At 40.1% G+C, this 20,287-nt stretch overlaps 1 protein-coding gene across 1 annotated transcript in view; it reads left to right on the forward strand.

Annotated features, from left to right (window-relative positions):
- The window catches only part of SIMC1 (SUMO-interacting motifs containing 1), a 56,149-nt gene that overhangs the window by 22,384 nt on the left and 13,478 nt on the right, over positions 1 to 20,287 (forward strand). The window contains exons 2-7 of the mRNA XM_004679550.2: positions 692 to 2,224; positions 5,345 to 5,577; positions 6,331 to 6,400; positions 8,837 to 8,991; positions 16,148 to 16,297; positions 18,075 to 18,203. Coding sequence (XP_004679607.2) covers positions 692 to 2,224; positions 5,345 to 5,577; positions 6,331 to 6,400; positions 8,837 to 8,991; positions 16,148 to 16,297; positions 18,075 to 18,203 — 2,270 coding nt within the window. The remainder of the gene's footprint in view (positions 1 to 691; positions 2,225 to 5,344; positions 5,578 to 6,330; positions 6,401 to 8,836; positions 8,992 to 16,147; positions 16,298 to 18,074; positions 18,204 to 20,287) is intronic.

Below are 20,287 nucleotides of genomic sequence, written 5' to 3' on the forward strand. Positions count from 1 at the left end.
TGGGGGTGAAGATAGGAAGTTTTTCAGTAACCCAGGTAGGGTTCAGACTCAGTCTGTTTTATAATCTTTATTATATCATCATCCTCTGTATCTGACTACAGACTGATTACATATTGAATGGAGGTATACATTCACAGATCCTTAAAGGGAAAGAGACAAACAGATCTGAGTTTGAATGCCTTATCTGCTATTCTGCTGTATAGTCCTTAGGTAAACAACCTCACCTTCTCTGAACTCCAGTTAGCACATCTATGTAAGGGAGATAATAATGCCTATCTGATAGAATCACATATAGTGTAGAAATACTCAACATGTTCTTAGCATACAGTAGGTTCTCTTATTTTAGTTTCTCTTTTGCTTTTATTGTAGATTATCCTGTGTATTTGCTTTTCCAAACAATAGTTAGTTGCCTTTTACTTTGACTTAAGGTTGAAATCTTCCCTACTAATCTGTCCATTATGCCTTTAGTTATATGTGCATGTCTCATTTGGATAATTTCGGAGGTATATAATTGAAAACTTTGACAGTAGCAAATTTTTGACAAAAGGAAGTAAGTGAATGTTTATGCCATACAAGATATAAAAACTGTCAGAAAAGGGAAAATATGTTTAGCCTTTAAAGCTAAGAATTAAGTCTCCTTAAAGCTGAAATTTCCTACTTGACCTCTTATTTTCTCATAATCCTTCAATAGGACTTCATTGATTTAACTAGAGAAGCCAGGCCAAGGGCCAAGGATCGCAATGGACTCTGTGTGATTGACCTGACAAGAACTGAAGAAGAAAACAGACCTATTGCTACTCTTGACTTGACTCTAGAACCTGTTGCTCCTTCCCAGAAGGAACCAGCCAGTCTTCAGACATGTACTGGTCTCTCTAGCAAAGAAACACTAGAAGGGCATGTAGACAGAAGCTCTCGGCCTGCAGCACAAAGGATCATCAACAGCGATCTTGTGGATTTGGACCTTTTAGAAGAACCCACATTTGAAGGCCGCCAACTCCTTCCACCCATTAGTGGGGACTCTGTTTATCCAGCAGAGCCGAACTGTAGCTCAACCACACTAAAAGGTGACCTAGGCTTCTTGGCCAGCCTGCAGCTCTCTTCAAATGTTCACTCCCTCTCCCCAACAAGCAATAATGGTAGCAGCACTAATCAAAGGGTACCCTTGCCATGCCTACAGCAAGATGTGCCTTGCCCACCACAAGCCTTGCCATGCCCATTGCGAGCCTTGCCATGCCTGCTGCGATCCTCACCATGTCCACCCCGAGCCTCCTCATGCCCGCCACGAGCCTTGTCATGCCCATCACAAACAGCGCAATGCCAGCTACAAGCTTTGCCTCACCTGCCTCAAGAAGTGCCATGTCCTCCTCAAGATGTGCCATGCCCTCAGAATGTGCCATGCCCTCAGCAGAATATGCCAGGCCCACCTCAAGACTCAGTCTGCCCACCTCAAGACATTCTGGGCCTACCTCAAGATATACCAGGCCCATCTCAAGACATATCATATCCAGCAGATGTGGCACAGCTGCAAGATATGCCACCATCACTTGGACATGTGCCACAATCACCAAGAGACATGCCACAATCACCAGGACACATGCCACAGTCAACAGGACACATACTACAATCATCAGGACACTTGCCACAGTCATCAGGACACATTTCACAGTCACCAGGACACATGCCACAGTTACCAGCAGACATGCCACAGCCACCAGCAGACATACCACAGCCACCAACAGGCATGCCACAGCCTTCACCAAAAGGTGTGACATCTTCATCTGGAGAAGGCCCATATACACCAACAGATGTGATAGGCTTACCTGGAGATGTATCACACTTGCCAGAAGACATACCACACTCACTTGGAGAATTGTCGCACTCACCTCTGGAGAAACCTGACTCACCCCCAAATGATATACAGAACTGTGACACTCCTATGGACATCTCAGCTCCAAGTTCTCCAAGCTGCTCCTCCAGCCCACAGTCTCCAGAGTCTGATGCTTCCTTAGAGAAAGTTCCTTGGCTCTCTGTCACAGAAACTCCAGCCAGGAAGGAGGTATCACCGTCAGAACCTGGCCACCCTAGACCTGCCCATGTACAAGCACAAATGCCACAAGGTGGGCTGCACAACAGACCATGCCTACATAGACTGAAGTATTTCTTACGACCTCCGGTACATCACCTTTTCTTCCAGACGCTAATACCAGATAAAGACACAAGAGAGGTGAGCGAATATATCTTCCCCTTGAGGAGTTGATGTCCCTGGGAGTGGGCTATCATGCTATCAGTAAGTCTGAGCTAAGGAGTCAATGCATGAGAGGACCAGTATAAAGTTGATATTTTTATCATTCCCCTACTTGTAGAAGCATTCATTGTAGACTCAGATCTGGGCTCAAATTTCAGCCACAAACTTAAAATTGGCACTAAAAAAATTGCTTTACTTTTCTGAGACTGAGCTTTCTTATCTGTAAAATGGAGATAAGAATGTATTTCAGAGGATCATCAAATGAGATACCACGAGTATAGTGCCCATCAGACTTAGCATGTCAGACTTATCAGAGGCCATACTTCTCTTCAGTTCCTGCCTTTCCCTTCTGATGCCCTTATTATAGCTCCAGGATTGCAAAGATACTCCAACACTTCAGTGACACCAAATTTATTGACTTTTGGGGAAGGAAATTAAATTTTAAGATTTTAATGGAAATCCTACTTCCATTAGTCTTCAGTAGGAAGACCTGACCCAGACTCTAAGCCCTAAAATATGAGGCTATCTTTTCATTACCTCATCCCCACCATTACGAAAACTGGTTTCAGCAAGTCAAATGCTACACTCACCTTAGTGGCGCCATCAGTAATCCAGCTCAGCACACATCAAGCGTTTGCATTGCTTGGCCTTGGTGAGTGAATTTTTTTCCCCTTTCATTTTAATTTTTGTTGTGTTTTATATCTTTCCCTTCTGAATGACTGCATCCAACCACCAGTTCATTCTCTTTTCCTGAGTGTTTGCCTCAGGTTTGCTTCTGCCCGCTATCATTAGCACTTTTTGTCTCCCTAGTCAAGGCTGTGGTGGCAGTATAGATACTCACATTGCTCTCAGTGAGTGTAGATTGATTGGGAGACCTCGAACCCTCTTCTGTGTACTTGTATAAGGCAATTGTTAGACTAGGTAAAGGAGAACTTTCTTAATCTTTTCCTTACTTTCTTAACAAACCTTAACTTTCTATAGTACTCCTGTGACTTCTTTAGCTTTTAATGAGTACTTCTTCACTAGGGTAATTTTTCACCTAGAATCCAACAATCAGTCCCCACTCTGCTAGTCACCAGCCATTGGTCTCTTCTTTCATTAATCATAGTGCCATATCGCAAAGATGTTTGCCTTAAAAGTAAATACTTGGCCCTCCCTGGTGGCACAGCGGGTTAAAGCACTGCACTAAGCTTAAGCTACTTCTGCATGAGTTGGATCCCCACCTGCCCCGGAGGAGATCCACATGGTGTGGCAGACCTCTCCTGACCCGCCCACTGCTCCCCTCAGCAGTGTACCTCCTCGATCTGCCTGTTCTGCTCCCCACTCTGTTCCTAGTGAATCCTCTCACCCTCCGCATCTCTGGCCTGTACCCCAGTTCTGTATGAATAAATAAATAAATCTTTAAAAAAAAAATACTTAAGGGCTCTTCCTTGTGGTGCAGTGGGTTAAAGTACCACATTATGAAGCTTTCCAAAGCCACTGCAGCACGAGTTCCATCCCCAGCCAGGGAGCTGACCCACATGACGCTAGAGACCACTTCTGACCTGCCCACTGGTCCCCTCAGCATTGTACTTCATCAGTCTGCCTGTTCTGTTCTCCGCTCTGACTCTGGTGAATCCTTTTCACCCACCACACCTCTGGCCTGTACCCCAGCTCTGTAAGCATAAATAAATAAATCTTTAAAAAAAAAAAAAAAAGCAAACACTTAAAACACAAAGCCACCTTTCAGGGTCTAAAGAGTATTTTCTCAGTATGATTTCCCTTTAAGGATCCAGATATCACAACAGTTTTTAACCTTGTGTCTGCTTATACATATTCCCATTTGTAAGCAAGAAATAAGTAATAGTTCACAATTTTAAAGTATCAAATATGAAACCAGACACCAAAAGCAACTTTTGTCTTCTTTTATCTGCTCTCTTAAATATTATTGCATGCCTTTTAGTATTAGTCTCTGTCAATAACTTCAGGCGGATTTGAGATTTGAGACATAAGGAAAGATAACTAGAGTTCTGTCCTCCATAGGATTTTCTGGAACATCAGTTCTAGCCATCACTGTTTTAGTCTGTTATGCTTAAGCTATAAAATATTTGGTAGCCTGTTTTACAACTAAAACTTATTTTCAAATTTTAAAAATAATACTTAACATTTTAATAATATAAAAATAATTACCCTTTGTTTTATCATTCAGTATTTATTTTGTTAACAGTTTGAAACATTTTCTTCCTGGTTGTCTTTTCATATATGGCATTTTAAATTTTTAGTAATTGGTATTTTAACAAAAATTATTCATTATTATTTTTGTTGTTTAGAGAGTGCAGATTTAGAGGGTAACTATGGATTTAAATGACCTATATATGAAAACAGCTTCTATTACTTGTACATGGCAGATGCTTACTCTCTAAATTTGTTTCCTTATCTATAAAATAGGAAGAATAATAATATATATTTCTTAGGATTGTTGTGGGGATAAATTAAATATTCAAAAACTATTGTTATAGTCCTATACATTGGTTTTTGTCAGATTACAAAAGTAATGTATGACTTTATGGAAAAAATTAAAATGTGAAAGAACATATAGAGGGGAAAAATGATCTATTATTCTACCACCTGAATAATAAAAAACTACTTTCAACATAGTATTCTCTCCCAGTCTTTATGTGAATAACAGGGTAAGGGAAGGAAGTGGGGAGCAAAGTAGTATTTATTTTTAACTCAAGAAACCTCAACACAACAAAATGGGATTCTCCTAACAATAAAACATATTTAAAACGTCCTCATTTCTTTATTTCAGCATCTCATATAGCATTGACCTACCATTAAATACTTCATCACCTTCATCCAAAATCAATTTAGGCTAGTCTTGATTCTGCTGTACTTTTCCTTCTATGATAGTTTTTAATTTTATATTATATTTTAACAAATGAAATTATGTCACATTTAAACTTTGAAATTAAAACGTTTTTAGATAAGATTTCTGTCTTTTTTAAACTATAAATATTTTGCATGCATGGAAAATTACACTATTATCAGCCTTGTTCCAGAACCTCGTTTTAATGTCTGTAGAAACCCATCCTAATTTATTTCCTTTTGTTTATACAGAGCAAGGGTCAAAAATTAGAACCCATCCCTCATCGAAGACTAAGAATGGTAACAAACACCATTGAAGAAAATTTTCCCCTGGGGACTGTGCAGTTTTTGATGGACTTTGTATCACCCCAGCATTACCCACCCAGAGAAATTGTGGCTCACATCATCCAGAAAATCCTGCTCAGTGGCTCTGAGACCGTGGATGTCCTAAAGGAGGCCTACATGCTTCTCATGAAAATACAACAGTATGAACCTTGGCTATGGGCAAATTTTCTAGGGCTGCTTGACTTGAGGCATAACTATCTCTTCCCTCAGCTTTACTCAGCTAAGCTTTATGCAGCACAACCATCAGGGAGGGTGGCTTACTATATTAGTATTTTTTGGATCACAAGTGATAGAAAACCCTATCCAAACTGGCTTTGAGTTGGGAAAATTTAGTGACTCATAGTATTTGAAATCTAGAAATAAGACCTAACTCTTTTCAGAAATGGTTACTATGGCTCATAGTTCATCTTTGTTCTGGTTTAGTTTCCAAATTTTATACAGTAGCCTTCTCAGCTTTTAGCTTTTCTGGCACCCTTTTAGAATGTGAAAGAGTCCACTGCATTATACTCACACAGGAATTGTGAAACTGAATTTTGTGGACTTTAATTGTCCTAACATGAGATATTAGTGTATTTTGAGCCAGTTACTATGAGCTGAAGGGTAAAATATAAAGATTGGCTCTACTTGTTTCATAGGCTACCACCCAGGGCCCTAGTAAGTAAAGTCAGGGAGCTAAAATTAATAAAGAATTGATTTCTTGAAAACAAAATAGGGGTACTAATACTCCAAGAGGGAGTAATGATGTTTTATTACCCTCAAATGATATGGTATGCTATAGTGTGGGTGAGAGTACTGAGATTAACAGGAGACTTCTTGTTCCCTTCATATTCCAGACCCCATCACTTTTTGCTCTAAAATCTTCAGAACTCTAATAGATGTCACTTGATTTTCAGGCTACACCCAGCTAACTCCAAGACAGTAGAGTGGGACTGGAAGCTACTTGCCTATGTCATGGAAGAAGAGGTAACAATGATTATGGATATATGTTTTAAAACTTAAGACATCTTTAAGGAATTTTTAACTGGAAACAGAAGTCACAGCAAATCTGGTATTAAGCCTTTGCCATTATTCCACCTCACTAAAAAATTCTTATAGGAACAGTAAATGGTACCTTCTAACTCAAGATTAAGTAAATATGCGTACCCCTCTCCTTGAGAGCCAATAAAAATAGTAGTAAATTTGTGGTGATGAAAAGAAGGGGAAGGACAGTAGATAAGAAGGAAAAGTGGAAGATATAAAGAAATGTAGGAGTAAGGACTAGTTAAACTTAGCAGAGAAAACCACAGACCAGAATATATGTGAAGGGGCTGTAGTCAAGGGGAAGGCAACCTGCCCTTGAGGGAAAAAAATTTGGACTCAGAAACACAAAATATAAGAGGATTGTATGGTATTATAAGTGAATATGTGTTGAAAATTTGTAGGTGAAAGAGTCTACCTCTCCATTCTAGAGTCCAGAAAGTTTGGTCACTGGGTTATTTATCCCTCAGGTAGACAAGGCAGGACTCTTTGTCTGAAGAAAGAGAATGAACCGTCTGTAATAAATGAAGACAGCAAGTGTGGAGTTAGTGCTTCAGGTGAAAATGTCTTCTACATTCTGACCTATTGGGATCCCTAAATTTTACTGTCAGTTTTTTGTCTGTTTACCCAAAAGCATTTGAATAAGACAAATTACCTCCAACTTAAAATTCTATAAACAGCCAAATCATTAGACAAGTGTGAGGTTTCAGAATAAAGACATCTTTAGACATGTAGGAACTTATTTAAAAAAAAAAAAAAGTCCCTACAACCTATTTCATAAGAGGTACTTGAAGATATGCACCAAAAGAATGAAACAAGATTCAAGAAAGAAGGCACAGAAACCCTAACCTAACACAGGAGATAGGAATATAATGCAGGAGATGAATAAAGAAAAGCCCTAAAATTTACAGTGAATAGTGGGTCTAAGTAGCAGACAGTCTAGACTGGAGTAATTTAACAGGATTTCTAAAAGAGAATCACTTAAGAAACATCATCAAGCTGATAGAGTCCAGGCCCTTATTTCCCCACGGAGACACCAAGTTAGCAACATATAATTAAAAAGTCATGTGTTTCCAATCATAAGGATACTTTGAAAGACAAAGTATCACACTTTTCTCCTCCCCAAAAGGAAAGAAAGAAATGAAACCCGCTAAGAATGATCTCATACAACTCAATGGCAAAAAAAAAAAATCTGATTAAAAAATGAACAGAGTAGCAATCTGCTATCCACCTAAAACTTATACAATGTTGTATATCAATTTTATCTCACTTTTTTAAAAAAGGGTCATCCTCTTTTCTGGTGAATGAGCCATATCCTGGTCTGTGATTTATGTTCCCAGAAAATGTGCTTACTACTTGGTATTTGAAGAGTTCCCAAAGTCAAGAAGTGGTCTGGTGCCTTCTCATTCTTTTGAGTTTCAAAACCTGGGCTCCTCGACCCAGATCCCAGCACCTGTCTCCCAGTAAAAGAAATCAACAGTTGTGCATGCATGCCTGCTGTGTATTTACACTGACTTTAATGCAGTCAGAACAACACCAGGTGAATTACAAGAACACTGAGGCCTGCTGTGTATTTACACTGACTTTAATGCAGTCAGAACAACACCAGGTGAATTACAAGAACACTGAGACTCACAAGTGATAAAACAGGGCTTAAAACATACATTCATACACACATACGAAGATAAATACATCAATTAATAAGACCTTTGTACCACCCAGGCTTGTATTCTTTACCTGCATCATCCAGCTTTATCTCCGCTGTAATAGAAAGACCTACCTAGACTTCTCTAAACAATAAGGGAATGTACAGTTCACATTACAGGAAGTCAAGCAGTCGGGGAGATGTCATGGTTGCTTGGCCCAGAGCTCTAAGTCAACAAAGAGCCAGTTTCTGCCTCTGTTCTGCTATGTGCAGTTTAGGGTTTGTCCTGAGACTATTGTTAGGAACAGTGAAAGAGATTGACTCCCCATAGTTGTCTCCTAAAATAGGAAGTTTACAATCCCAGAACTTGAAACAGACTTCTGTTAAGCAATTTTATCTGTAGATGCCTAGATTTTTTTTGATCCCTAGTTTCTAACATCAAGAGTGGAGAGTTTGCTGACTAGGCAGTATATTTATGGCTGGGTGGCTGCTCCTTGGGAAAGAAGTCAGATGAGGAAACAGGGATTTTAGAAAGTGATCTATTATAGGGTATGATTCTTCCAGCAGTTACTTCTCTGTTTGCCTTCTTTTGTGATGACTCAGGCTGCCGCTGTCTCCCAGAAGTACAGACAAACACGTTCACTCATGGCCACCCTTTGGACATAGTATTTGTGAGAATCCAGTGCTCACATGGGACACTAAGAGGAAATACTGACTTTTCTTTTTTTCTCCCACAGGGACAAAATCTGCCCGGGCGAGTCCTTTTCCTGCGTTATGTAGTCCAGACGTTGGAAGATGACTTCCAGCAGATCTTGAGGCGGCAGCGACAGCACCTGCAGCAGTCCATCGCCATCACCGTGCTGTCCTGTGACAAGCAGCCCCACAATGTCAGGTAACCAGCCACCGAGCCCTGAACTGAGGGCGCAGCTTCTCAAGGCCAAAAGTTAGGTAGATAAAGGTTTTTTAGTTGCCAGAAAGTGTACAAATAGTTACTAAAACTACAGACTAAAGGAAAATTTCTCTGTAACCCACTATGTGTCAGACTCTAACTTGTGTAGTTTTTCTCTCAGCACCATTAGACATTCTGTGATCTCGTTCAGCATTGTCCAAACAACTTTATGAGGTCCAGAGGGAAATCTTACTTTGTAAAACTTTTCTTAGCTTGTATAAACTTAGATTTATTTCCATCCACCCTGAATAACTCAAGGCAAACCTTACTTGTCACTACTAATTTGTGAAACTTAATATTATAATAACAGCTTCTGTGGCTGATTGTCAGGTGCAATCAAGTAGCGAGTGTGACTTATTTTTGTATAGAATCAGGGCCAAAGTTTCTGGAAATTTCAGAATGAGAATTACAATATCCTTATAGCAAAGGGAAAGATACAAGTTCTATGGTGGGAATCTCAGGCTGGAATTTTTCTCCTGGAACTACACGCTTGCTTTTCTGGAAGTGGGATCACTTGACAAATGTACCATCATCTCTTTTCTCCGAGCATTCTTCCACTCATGACTATATTACCATGTGTTCCTACATACTTGTTAAAGAATAGTGTTCAGTGGGCAATATAAAATATTGACTATTATGCCTCCTCTAATAAAAAAGGAGGAAGTACCATTATGTTTTGAGTATGGGTCAGCTGTTCACCCCCTTAATTTGCATGCCCATATCCACTTGACCAAATATGGCATTTATGTGAAGTTCAAATGTGAATGAACATAGGAGTAGAAAGCCAGTAAGTAGAGGATCTACAAAGCACACAGGATAATATAGTCAGATTTTAAATAGAAAAATAACAATGAGAGTACTATTAAGCAACCTACTTGTGAACTGTCATTTCCTCTCGGTCTGCAGCAAATCCTGCTGACTTAGGCCAATTGCAGTAGCAAATCAGGACCACGATGAGCAGATACTCAGGTTCATTGGGTAGGTGAATAAGGCATCTTGGAGCCTTAGATAGATTTAACCGCCATTTAATGCTGAAGCAGGGGACCAGATACAAGCAGAGCAGCCCAAAGGGAGGCAGTCATGAGGGAGCTGGGAGCTGGGAAGTTGGCAGCAAGTGAGTCTCCTAGCCCCTGCAATCTCTGTGCTCCCTTTCTGCCTTCTCTTCTATTGATCTTCATCTTAATGACCTCCTAGGGGTCCATATTTTTAGGCATGCACACCCCATGCTCATGCCCCTCAGCCCCGGATGTCCAGGCATGCCAAGTGCTTTTTACACCAACATGATATCACATGTGGGAGATGAAACCTGGCAGGTAAGCAAGGTCACAGGTGGTAGCCATAGAGGCTGGCAGTGGGAAGACAGGAAAAACCCTGAGTCACTCCATTTTCCCTACAGAATATAGACACTTATATAGACACTAGGTTGAGTGGGGAATGGGATACACGAGCCCCCATTCTATCAGTGAATCTCACTATATACTGTGATTCTTGGGTTTAAAGATAAGTATTTGTATCCACTAGATGCAGTTCAACCAGTTTGTGTTTTAATCAATGAAAGAAATTACCAGCTTCAACTGAAGAGAAAACCAACTCTCTTTAATTCAGTAAGAGATGGATATTAGATTGAGGTTGCAGTTACATAGCTATATTGAGTCGCCAAAAAAAGTCATGACATATTTTTTGTTTTCTATTAAAATATGCATCATGACTTTTCTGACAACCTAATAACATATATCAAAACTAATCAAACAAAACCTGTGCAGTTTATTGTATATGTTAAATCTCAAAGATGGGTTTTTATAAGGAAGTATGTTAGTCTCCATTCTTAAGAAACTTTCTGAACTCCTAGAGACTTTCTTCTTTCCTTAACTATACATAAAAAGAGTAAACCGGCCCTCCCTGGTGGCGCAGCAGGTTAAAGCACAGCACTGAGAATCTAAAGCCGCTTCTGCATGAGTTCGATTCCCGCCTGTCCCAGAGGTGGCCACATGGTGTGGCAGACCTCTCCTGACCCGCCAGCTGTTCCCCTCAGCAGTGTACTTCGTCGATCTGCCGTTCTGTTCCCCACTCTGTCTCTGGTGAAGCCTCTCACTGCCCCTGAGCCTCTGGCCTGTACCCCAGTTCTGTATGCACAAATAAATAAATCTTTTAAAAAAAAAAAGAGTAAACCAATTCAACACAATTTAAGAAATACAGGTCTTCCTCCACAGTACCTTGTAAAGAACTCATCCCCTGAGCAGGGGCTGACTGGGAACTATGGTGTAGGGTAAGTGAGTTAATCAGGCTTTTTATACCACTAGCTTCTGTGGCTGTCACCTGCAGCCTTGATAAAGTTAATGTAGAAGGCGCTTCGCAACCTGTGCGTGGGGTATGTGAGCCTGATTGTGGACACCTGGAGCATGGGTGTGGGCATGGAGCATGTGAGCCTGATGGTGGACATCTGGTGTGTGGGCGTGGGGCATGTGAGCCTGATTGTGGACATCTCGAGCATGGGTGTGGGGCATGTGAGCCTGATTGTGGACACCTGGAGCATGGGTGTGGGCATGTATAACATGTGTGCACATCAGAGCATAGAGGCCAGGCATACAAAGGCAGTGTCACCTAGAGAAAGATGACAGCTGTAGGGACAAGCAGCATGAGTACAGAAGTGGTGAGACCACGAGACTACTCAAGAGAGAATACTGGTGAACCCATAGAATGAGCATGAAGATTCATGGGAAGCTGGGAGGCTCCGTTGCCTGCCTGGCCCCCAGCCCTCCCAGGCTGGGGCCTGCCTCCTTGTAGTCCAGCCTCCCTGTCTGGCATGCCTTTTTGTACCTGGTTCCCTGCGAAAGCATTAAAGCCTGTAAAATCCACTGAGGGCTTCAGGACTCTCCTTTATGCTTCTGCCACTGCTTAATATTACAATAAATACAGGATTACATGTGTCTGGTCTCGGAAAATATCAGACTTCAAAATTCAAAGTGCATTTCTATTGAATTTCACTTTCACACCATTGTAAAGTTGAAAAATCATAAGTCAATCTGTTACAGGGCAGGGAGAGAGGGGCACCCTTGAACCCCCAAACCTGCCTGCTCCAAACAGGTTCTGCCATCCGCCACATCAAGACAAAACATATAGGACTTTAATGAAAAGGGTCTTTAATACTGCGAGTATACAATACGGAACACAAAGAATATAATGTCTAAATCAAACACCTGAAGGTACCCATCCCCTCGTGAGCAAAGTCCACCCAAAAGGGATTGGTCCAAAACAAGGCCCAAAAGCCCACCGTAAGTCTAAAGCACCTTCTGGCTGGGACCCATGGAAAAGGGTCAGAAATGGCCAGACAAGTCTGGAAGGAAAAGAGCAAAATCAAAATCAATATAAACACTGCCATAGCCACCTCCCCACAGATATCTCACCCACATCTGCCTTAACCAGTCCAGGGTCAGGAAACAAGCACGGTTTCTTCATCACATGCTTGCTGCTCTATGTGGCTTCCTCAAGTCTCCTGGCTCTCCATCCTGCTTCCTTCTCTTCTCTCTCCTTTTTCTCTGCTCAGCTCCACCCTCCTTCTGGGTGGGGCAGGGAACCTGGAACTTCCCCTTTTCCTAGGGACCACCCAGCTACAAAACTATTCTAAGTTGGGGGACTCTTGGTAAACCAACCCCAGGTCACCTTACCTGCATTTCCCTTTCCCACAGGGGTAATCATTTTTGACTCTTATTTAAGTGATTCTTACCTACATATGGCTAAATAACATACTTGTTAACCCTTGATTTTTCATTGTTAACTGTTATCTTTTGACTTCCTACATTCAAGATGAGGAGTTAGCTCTTTTTCTTCCCAGCTCTTCCCTCATGCACTCATATTTTTATACCATTAGCATAGTTATAGCATAATTTTGTTTAGATCAATATTCAATACTTATATTACTGTGACAATGTCTGCCAGGCAGAATCGTGCTAAGTGCTAACTATGAATACTTTTCCCTCCATTCATATACTTTTTTGTTCACAAGAGTTAATTAACTGTGTTATTCTTACTTTCCTGATTTTCTTTGTGCTTATCAGAGATCAAACCCAAATTTTCTGCTAGCTGATCTGAAATCACTCCTCAAGATTGTAAAGGAGCTCACACAAGCCTACGCCCAAGGGAGGAAGGGCCACCCCAAGGGAGTGTAGGGAGAGAATTTACACCCTAGAACAGTAGAGGGAGGGAGGGCCATAGCTCAGAACAGCCAAGGTGGAATGTACAGATGAGAAAGTCAAAACCCTGGTAATCCTCAATCTGCATAAACAGGAATGCGGGCTGGGTCCTGTGGTCCTGACTTCTACCTCCTCCTGGATGCTATCAGCAGACCAAGTCAAGGAGCCCTGCACTGCCCAGGCTGCCCCAACAGAGATGTGTACTGCATAGTCTATCAATTTCTTCTCAAAGATCTGTGGTAGAATATTTTGATGTCCTTCAATCTGGATTCATTATGATAAATATCATAAATATGAGATTTACTTCTTTTTCCAGTGTTAGATGTCTTTGTTGTTTTTCCTGTCTTTTCCTTCTTGGCTTACTCCCTTATTTTGACAGCTGTCTCCAGTAGACTCCTAACATAGGTATGTAAAAGGTAAAATATGTTTAGATCTTGTACATCTTAAAATGTCTATCATCTCACACTGGTGGATAACAGCTGAGTGTAGATATTTAGATTAGAAATAACTTTTGTATAGAGAGTTGAAGGAAATCTCCCATTGTCTTTTAGCTTCCTGAATTGCTGATTACTGATTTTTTTTGTACACATTTGTTCCTGTAGAAATTTATAGAATCCTCCCTTTGCCCTGTGTGCTGGTTTCACATATGTGTTCATTCATTGTCCTGGGCATGCGGTGGCCATTTCAGTCTAGAAACATTACCCTTCGTTCCTAGAAAACAGGGTTTTTTCCCCCTGTTTTTAATTTCCAAGAGCAGTTTTACTTCTTTCTCCAAAAGCACCTTTTTTAATGAATAAATAGTATTCTCTTCTTTTTTCTTTTATAGCTAGCTCCACATTTTCTCATATTTTTATGACATTGATAGATTTTTTTGTTTTTTATTTATACTCTGCATAATGTCTGTTTTCTTCAAGTTGCTTTTGGGAGGGGAAGAGCAGGTTGGTATTGATGATTTTATGGTGATTTCCACAGATATCTGGTAAATCATAGTTGTCTATCCAGGTTGGTGACAGACTTAGAAGTTGTGAGAAACTCTGAGTACTTGGGAGGACTTGTCATTTCTGAAGTTCCCAGTAGGTGGAACTACTGCCCATTTCTTAGAAAATAATCAGTGTCAGTGTCTTTAGGTGTGTTGAGAAGACTCCCAACCTCCCACATGAAAGATAGGCTTTTGGAAGGCAAGGCTGGGAGCCAGGGTTTCTGCATTCAGCACACGTATGTTCACTTACTTCACCAAGTTCTCGCTTTTGCTTAGGTGACTTTGCTCTTTTGCCTCCCAGTCTAGAGATCCCTCTCTTCAGCTCTCCACAAAGTTAACTGTACTCTGAGGGGTGGGGAAGAAGATCTAGAAATCTAAAAATTTCTTAAATAGTTCATAAGTCATCCTACTTATTTTAACTCAACCCCTTTCACCTTCTCTCCAGAGAGCCCTGTACTGGCATGTATAGAACTTACAAGTGTTCATTTTTGGTAAATAAAATTAAACAGCATTGCTCTTTTCTACTAATGGCTTAGTAGTTTGCTTTCTCAATTCTAGCTCTGTTGAAATTTGCTTTTTTGCCAGAAGAACAGACTTTGATTAAACTTCACCCTTTAAACATAACATACTTGCCTTGTTTACATAGTTAATTGGTGACTGTAAATTTTGTAGTCAGCATTTTTTAACCCACCCCCTAAATCAAGACTGAGACCTTAAAGTTACCTTCCTCTAACACACACCCCCCCATCACCCACCTTTGCACCTCCCCACACCTAAGGTAATTGGCATCCTGAGTGTTCATTATTTTATGTGGTTACATTGCATCACATGTGTTCCTATAAGCTATACAACTATATTTTAATTCCTTTTAGACTTTTGTTTTCCAATTAATATTATAGAGCTCTAAAATTTAGACATATTTTTGCCTATCTCTGTAGCTTACTCATTTTGACAACATGCAGTATTCTATTATGTGAGTATACTTTTACCTTCCAGCTTTCAAAATTTCACTGCTATTGTCTCTTTGTCTCCTCTTCCTTATGGATTTTTTAAGAAGTGTATTTACTATGGTTTAGCGGGAATTTTAGGAGGGAACAAAATTGGATGGGTTATCTAATCTACCATTTTCAACTGGATTACCAAAGTGATTATCAAAAGTAATTTTGCTATATGAGATATGTTTGCCTTACTAACTTTTAGAGCCTAACTGCTGTGTAAAGTTATACATTATATTATATATATTATATATTTATGTTATATATTCTAAACCCTGGTTATTAGCATTAATAGATAATATCTAATCATAGAAAGCCATCAAGGATTTCTGTGGTCATCCAGTCCAACATTCCACCTGATAAAGAAATGTTCCTGGTCAAAAGCCACAGATAGTGTTCTTTGACCTTAGAGGTAGCTTCAGTAATTATAACAAAGAAAAATGTTGATATTTTAAGATAGTGTTTCATAACAACAATTAAATGACTGCAATTAAATGTGAGATTTCCATTATACTGTTTTGATATTGAAAATAGCCAAAGGGGAAGGCTTTGCTGGTGGTTTAGAGGTTAATTCTCAGCATTCTCACTGCTACTGCCTGAGTGCCTGCTTTCCATCCCAGGCCAGGGAGCTGACCCACAAAAGTGCAGCAGGCTTCTCCTGTCTCACTGGCTGCTCCCCTCAGCTGTGTATTTCAGAGGATCTGTCTGTTCTATTCCCCCTGTCTCTGGTGAATTGTCTCAACCTATGCACCTCTGGCCTCCCCAGATCTTCTATGAAAAGAAATTTTAAAAGAAATAGCCCAAAGGAAAATCTTTGTTGCCTTTGGGAAATTCTAAAGGGCCTAGGAACCCAAGTTAAGGATGCAGTTGTATAGCCCATACAAAAAAAAAAAAAAAAAAGTTTAAAATGTTTCTTTCTTGTTTTTCCATTTCAGAGATGTTATCAAGTGGTTGGTCAAAGCAGTAACTGAAGATGGATTAACTCAGCCCCCAGCTGGGAATCAAACCTCTGGAATAGGAAGCTTGAAAGCCAGCAGTAGCAGCACTTCTCCCCTGCCCAACCTGACAAAGAACGCCAATCAGCTGTAAGGGGCAGGAGGAAGTTGTCTTTCCCTGGGCTTTGAAGATTTAGTATGAGGGAACAGCTCTTCAGAGCAGTTTTCTCAAAATCAACAAGCTCAAGAATAGGCTGATTCTTATTAAGGACTCTAAGGCTAAATTTCTAATACCAAAGGTAGAAAAAAAAAGATTCTTTCCCCACAGATGAATAGGACTTCATTAAATGAATACAAATTCCCAAAAGCTAGAGGACACCACCTCCCTTCCTGGACTCCAAGAGACCACCCAGTATTACAATTACCCATTACTTCAGCTGTCTACTGACAGCCAGGAAGGAGTTATGAGTAGTGGCTCTGGCAGCCTGTAATCCACAAAGACCCTGCTTCTCTCCTCACGCCCTGGAAGTAGAATTGTGGTTCAGCCTATGGGGTCCCATTGTTGATAGCAGCAATGGCTGAGACCAGGGCACATTCCATACCGCAGTCTGCAATGAATGGAAAGAGATTCGGGACATTTCTTGTTTGAGATTGAATTGTCTCAGCGTTTTTTGAGAGATGCCAGGATTTTAGGAGCTGGAGCTACCCTTGCATAAGTAACCTACTGTTCCATCACATCTTACATTTCAAATACAGCAACAGTGCTTAAATTCACAATGCTATATTATAATCTAGTGTCATAAACTTGTTTATGTAAGTCTAATATTTAAATTAATTTAGGAGACAGTGATGTATGTAAAGGGAAAATATTTTTAACAATGAAGAAGTTACTTGAACAGAGTGGGGAATATCCTAAAATGGGATTATCTGTGGACACGAGAAAAGGGATCACTATTCCTTTAATGGAAACTAGTATCATGCAATAATATATAAAGAAATAATTCTTAGAAATAAAGCAAAGCTCTCAAAAAGTAAGTTTGTCATGATCTTATCAACAACAATAATAGGAACTACTATTTACCATCAATGAGTGTCTACCTGCCAGATATTTTACACAACACTCCAACTTTATAGAATAGGTGATATTATTCCCCCTTGTGTAGATAAGAATACTTGGACTCAGACCAGTTTAGTAACTTGTCAGAGGTTAAACAGCTTATTATTTCAGAGCTAGAATCTGATGCCAAAGCCCTTAGACCATCTATTCTGTCATTAGCTACTAATTTTCTAAAAACAGAATCCTTTCTTCCATCACAAATAATAATAGTGCATGTTAAAAGATTGATTTAAGGTGAGGCTCTCCTGGCCTGAATCTGGGGTTCCCCAAATTAGTTCTGCCACATCGGCCTGGTTCGCCTCTAATTAGGTAGATAGTAGCAAGGATCAGTTTCCACCAGATGAAGTTCTAAGACTAAATTTAGTGAGAAATTATTGTAAAAGAACCAATAACAGGCAAAAAATATATAGTAACTATGTATTCTCTCCTAAATTAAAGAATATAGTCATTCTGCAACTGTTTCTTCAGATGTGTAGTAGACAAGTTATAGGTTAGATAAACCTTAAATTTTCTAGCCCCTTAGGAGTGTATGCTTCTATTTTTGAATTTAAAAGCAGCTTGCTTTTGCAGCTCAACCCCAGGTTCTGAGAGGTTCAGATAGTATGATCTGGCAAAAGGGATTCAGGTAGGTGAAATTGCTAAATAAAAGCATGCTGATGGCTTGAGTAGTCTCCCTGACCTCGTGTGTGCTGCACAAGACCCTTTAGTAGTCTCTATTCTCAATGCATACTGGTGGGTCCTCCTCCCAGCCAGCAGGGCGGCCCCTTGCCAAACTCCCATCCTCACTTGTGTTCTGTATTCCGGACTCAGGATTGTCTGCCAGCTGCAAAGGATGCTGTCCATAGCTGTGGAGGTGGACAGGACCCCCACCTGCAGCTCCAATAAAATTGCTGAGATGATGTTTGGGTTTGTGCTGGACATTCCTGAGAGGAGTCAGAGGTGAGTCTTAGTTTTGTTTTCATTCTTCGTTCTGAGCACCAAATTTCAAAAGAAAAAATTCTAGACATTAGCTAAATTAGAGGAAAAAGAATAGATGGAGGATACTGCTGTCTCTTTAAAACCTTGTCAGAAAGAGGTTCTCAACTAATTGTTTTTATTTGAAATGAAGACATAATTTCTTGGGAAGAAACAAGCTACCTTAAGTAGAGCCTACATTTTCCTGCTTTATCCTTTTGGCTAACAACTTTACTCATCCTTCAGTGATCAGCAGTTCTCTTCCCTGACCCTCACCACAATTAAATTATATAAACTTACTTACATAAGTATCATTTTATGTGTTTTAACAAATGTATACACCACTTAACCTATCATTTCTAGTTACTCATTGATATAATAATCCTGCAAACTTGCTGATTTATTTATTCTACTAGGAGTTTGCTTTCGTTGTTCTAATTTTTTACTGTTAAAGAGTTATTTATTTATGCATACAGAACTGGGGTTGCAGGCCAGAGGTGCAGGGCGGTGAGAAGATTCACCAGAGACAGGGTAGGGAGCTGAACAGACAGATTGACAAGTACCCTGCTGAGGGAAGCAGCAGTCAGAACAGGTCTGCCATGCCTGGTGGGTCACATCCAGGGCTGGGGGTAGAACTCTACTGAAGCAGCGCTGCACTTTAACCTGCTGTACCACCAGAGAGGGCCCTTGTTTTCTAAAAAGATTTTAATTATTTTTATTTATTTATGCATATAAGAACTGGGGTATAGGCCAGAGGTGTGGGGGTTGAGACAGACTAGGGAGCAGAACAGGCAGATCCACTGAAATACACTGCTGAGGGGAGCAGCAGGTGACACAATAGAATTCTGCTGCACCATGTGGCTCAGGTCCCTGGCTGGGGATCAAACGTATGAGTAGTGGCTGGTAATAGCTTCACAGTGCTGACACTTAACACCCCTGTACCACCAAGGTGGTCCTGTTATTGTTTTGCTTTTTTTTAGGATTTTTTCCTTACCCAATCTTATCTAATTCTGCAAATAAAACAGCTTACCATCTTCCTTTACAATATGTATAACTTGTTTCATTTTCTTTACCTATTGCATCAGCTAATACCTCCAATAGAACGTTTGAGAAGGGATGAGAGCAGACATCATTGCCCTATTCCTGACCTTATGGGGGAAACATTCCTTTTTTTTACTAGTTAGTGTAATGTTAGATGTAGATGTTTCATAAATGCCCTTAGTCAGATTCAGGAAGCTTGCTATTATTTCTAGTGTATTGAATTATTATGAAGACTTGACATTGAATTTTGTAAAATATATTTTCTATATCTATTGAAAAGATCATAATTATTCTCCTTTATCCCACTGACATCATGAATTACATTTCCTAATATTAAACCAACTCTGCATTCTTAGAATAAAAATCCCTGTCATTGTGATGTTATTCTTTCTGTATATTGACAGATTCAATTTGTTAGTATCTTAAGATATTTTGCATGTATGTTTATGAGCTATTGACCTTAATTTTTATCTCTTACACTTTTCAGTCTCACTCATATTTAAAGAAATATAAAATAAACTACACTGAGATGTCATTTCTTGCTTATCTGAATAATAAAAAATGTTACTGGGTCCTGCCTGGTGGCACAGTGGGTTAAAGCACAGCACTGTGAAGTTAGACACAGCCATTTCAGCATGAGCTCAATCCCTAGCCAGAGGGGTAACCCACATGGTACAGCAGACCTCTCCTGTCTCTCCCACTGCTCCCCACCCCTCCACCTGAGGCCTGTACCCCAGTTCTGCATGCATAAATAAATCTTTAAAAAGTGTTATTACGCAGATGGCCAACAAGCATATGAAAAAATGTTCAACATCACTTGTAATAAGGGAAATGCAAATTAAAACTACAATGAGATACCACCTCACACCAGTGAGAATAGCACATCTTCAAACAAATAGCAACAATAAATGTTGGTGAGGATGTGGAGAAAAAGGAACTCTCCTGCACTGCTGATGGGAAAGCAAACTAGTACAACCACTATGGAAAACTGTTTGGAGGTTCCTCAAACTGCTAAACATGGAGCTTCC

The sequence above is a fragment of the Condylura cristata genome, unplaced genomic scaffold (genome assembly GCF_000260355.1).
Source record: "Condylura cristata isolate star-nosed mole 26May11 unplaced genomic scaffold, ConCri1.0 scaffold00008, whole genome shotgun sequence".
In the NCBI taxonomy this organism is placed as follows: Eukaryota; Metazoa; Chordata; class Mammalia; order Eulipotyphla; family Talpidae; genus Condylura; species Condylura cristata.